Source organism: Sus scrofa, chromosome 13, assembly GCF_054392235.1.
Source record: "Sus scrofa isolate SSC_HxYL_T2T_F1_AM1 chromosome 13, Sscrofa_HxYL_maternal_Yorkshire_Landrace_v2.0, whole genome shotgun sequence".
Taxonomy (NCBI): Eukaryota; Metazoa; Chordata; class Mammalia; order Artiodactyla; family Suidae; genus Sus; species Sus scrofa.
The window spans coordinates 175766221-175769119 of record NC_139395.1 but is presented as its reverse complement, the minus strand read 5'-3'; the positions used below and the strand labels follow the sequence as shown (position 1 = coordinate 175769119).

The 2899-nt window shown below is 33.1% G+C and overlaps 1 protein-coding gene across 1 annotated transcript; it reads left to right on the top strand.

Annotated features, from left to right (window-relative positions):
* Positions 1–1604: 1604 nt before the first annotated feature.
* On the top strand, positions 1605–2558 carry LOC110258295 (olfactory receptor 5K1-like). The gene has a single exon (XM_021081461.2). The coding sequence runs from the start codon at positions 1605–1607 to the stop codon at positions 2556–2558; it is 954 nt and encodes a 317-aa protein (XP_020937120.2).
* The last annotated feature ends 341 nt before the right edge of the window (positions 2559–2899 follow it).

The following is a 2899-nucleotide window of genomic DNA, read 5'->3' as shown; positions in this document are numbered from 1 at the left end:
ATTATTGCAACTCATGCCGACCTCGGGTTCAAAGGTGGAACTTCAAATCATACAGGTAAGTACAGAATATAATTCTGTTAGATAATTCAGGCATGCATATAGAAAGTTATTTTTATCTTAGCTAAATAAGAAAGTGTCCTATGTGTAATATTTTAAAACAAAAAATAAACCTTGTCCCAGCTTGTAATTTGTAATTGATGTAAACCATTTTGACCAAAGTTTTTATGTCATTAGACAATCAAATATTTCATAGATTACTAATTAGTACTAAGAATGTAGACTTTGAAAAGGAAACAAAATTTATTCTCACAAATAATATTAATACTTACAAGATGTCTTCTATTTCAAAGTGTTAGAAAACTAAAGTATAAAAGCATGGATTACATTTATTATCCTTTTATGTGCTGTTACATACTTCAGGAAATCTTACATAATTTCTTTAGGAAATGGTATATAATATTAAGTAAGGTAATTCCTGTGATGCAAGATGTACAGATTTTTTAAACAATTTTGAATAATTTCCTCTGTAAACTCTTTTTCATAATTGTCAATTTGTAGATGACAAATAGTTCATTACAGATCACTGGTGGAATAAAGGAAGCAAATCCACTCATCTCAGGTCACTGGACAAGAGGTAGGTATGGAGTTAACCAGGCTTTATTCCTTATAGCATTCTACATCTGTTATTAGAAGCATAGGTCAGAAAAAACTTCAAAATACTAGTAATATAAAAAAGAAAATGGGCATGCACATATAGAAAAAAGCAATGTTAGAGGATACAGAATTGATTCTAGACAGTGAAGCATATACACGATCCTCTTGATACTAAAAAATGGATACTGGTGCATTCTGGACACCAAGAAACATTGTTAAGTATCATTATGCAAAAACCTATGCTTTATATAAAGAAGGAAATTCTTCAATATCGGAGAGCATTCAAAAAGAATAATGGATTTAACACAACGCTGAGGAAATAAATCAAAGAAGTTATGTCCAAAGGGTATTTATTTTCTAAGTATTTCACAGTAATGTTCCTTAAGGATGCACAGTTATTACTTTATTTTTAGTGATTTTCATGCAATTCCTGAGACATAAAATTAACATATCTGCTTATGCTATTAAAACATTCACTCTCTTGAGAATATATATATAAATTAATTTTTCTCAATTAAAAATGTATACTTACACAAATATATATAATATACAAACATTTACACACATGAAAAGTGATTTGCTATTTAACGTACTCTAAGGAAAAACATCTAACACATTATTTCAGAATTCTGAACCAAATATGGGTAACATAAATATGTATAATATTCTCTAAAATTCACAAGAACAAGATTTTCCACTTTCAGTATCAGCCCTAGAATTCCCAACATATTTTATGGGAATCCTGTTTTTCTGAGTCAAGATCTTAAAAGCTTACATTACGCAGAAATGAACTTCCCCTACAGGTATGTGTTCCTGTATCCAGAGTAAATGAAGAAGCTGAAAGAAGAATTCCGCTCCTCATAAAAAGAAAAATTTGAAAGGAAAATTATACACACACTAATTTCGAAACTTTCTTCTCAACAAGTGTCAATTCAACATAGAGGGTGGATATGACTGAGAACAACCACTCCTGGACAACTGAATTTATCCTCATAGGATTTAGTAATCACCCAGAGCTGAGGACCATTCTGTTTCTGGTGTTCCTTACCATCTACCTGATCACCATGGTGGGAAACCTTGGTCTGGTGGCACTGATATTTATACAGCGTCGTCTTCACACACCAATGTACATCTTTCTGGGCAACCTCGCTCTGATGGATTCCTGTTGTTCCAGTGCCATCACCCCCAAGATGCTACAGAACTTCTTTTCCAAGGACAGAGTCATTTCCCTCTATGAATGCATGGCACAATTTTATTTTCTCTGCTTTGCTGAAACTGCAGACTGCTTCCTCCTGGCAGCAATGGCCTATGATCGCTATGTGGCCATCTGCAACCCACTGCAGTACCACACCAGGATGTCAAAGAATCTCTGCCTTCAAATGACCACAGGTGCCTACATAGTTGCAATTGTGCATCCCATGATTCATACAGGCTTTCTCTTTAGGTTAATTTTCTGTAAGTTTAATCAAATTAATCACTTCTTTTGTGATATTCTTCCATTATTCAGACTCTCCTGTGTTGACCCTTACATCAATGAATTGTTGGTATTTATATTTGCTGGGCTAGTTCTAATCTTCACTATTACCTTGGTAGTAATCTCTTACCTTTTCATCCTTTTCACAATTTTCACAATGAAATACAAGAAAGGCAGGGGCAAAGCCTTATCTACTTGTGCATCCCACTTTCTCTCTGTCTCCATATTCTATGGTTCTCTTATCTTCATGTATGTTCGGCTAAATTCAGGTAATGAAGGAGGCAAAGATATACCTGTTGCTATTTTTTATACTCTCGTGATTCCTTTATTAAACCCTTTTATTTATAGCCTAAGAAATAAGGAAGTAATAAATGTTACCAAAAAGTTTTTGAAGTTTTCATATGAAAGAAATACTACATCATTTGGGTAACTTATTTCAATCTGATTAAACTTTTTTCACAATCAAGAGTACTGACAAGGTGGAAAATGGGCTCATATATAACATTCAAGTACTAAAACCTGATGGTGTGTCAGTCAAATAAACCAAATGTAAATGACATTCTAAAATCTATGCTACCAGGATTCATCAGCAGTAAGCTAAGTAACTATCCTTGTGGTTACAATTGCGTCAGAGTGTAATTAGCTACATTTCATAAATACATTTCAGAGTATAATACATTGCAATGTTGAACAAATTCAGCAAATGCGAGGAACCATTAAATAAAAGATCACCTCCATTTTATGTTTTTGGCAAATTTCTGGAATCACAAG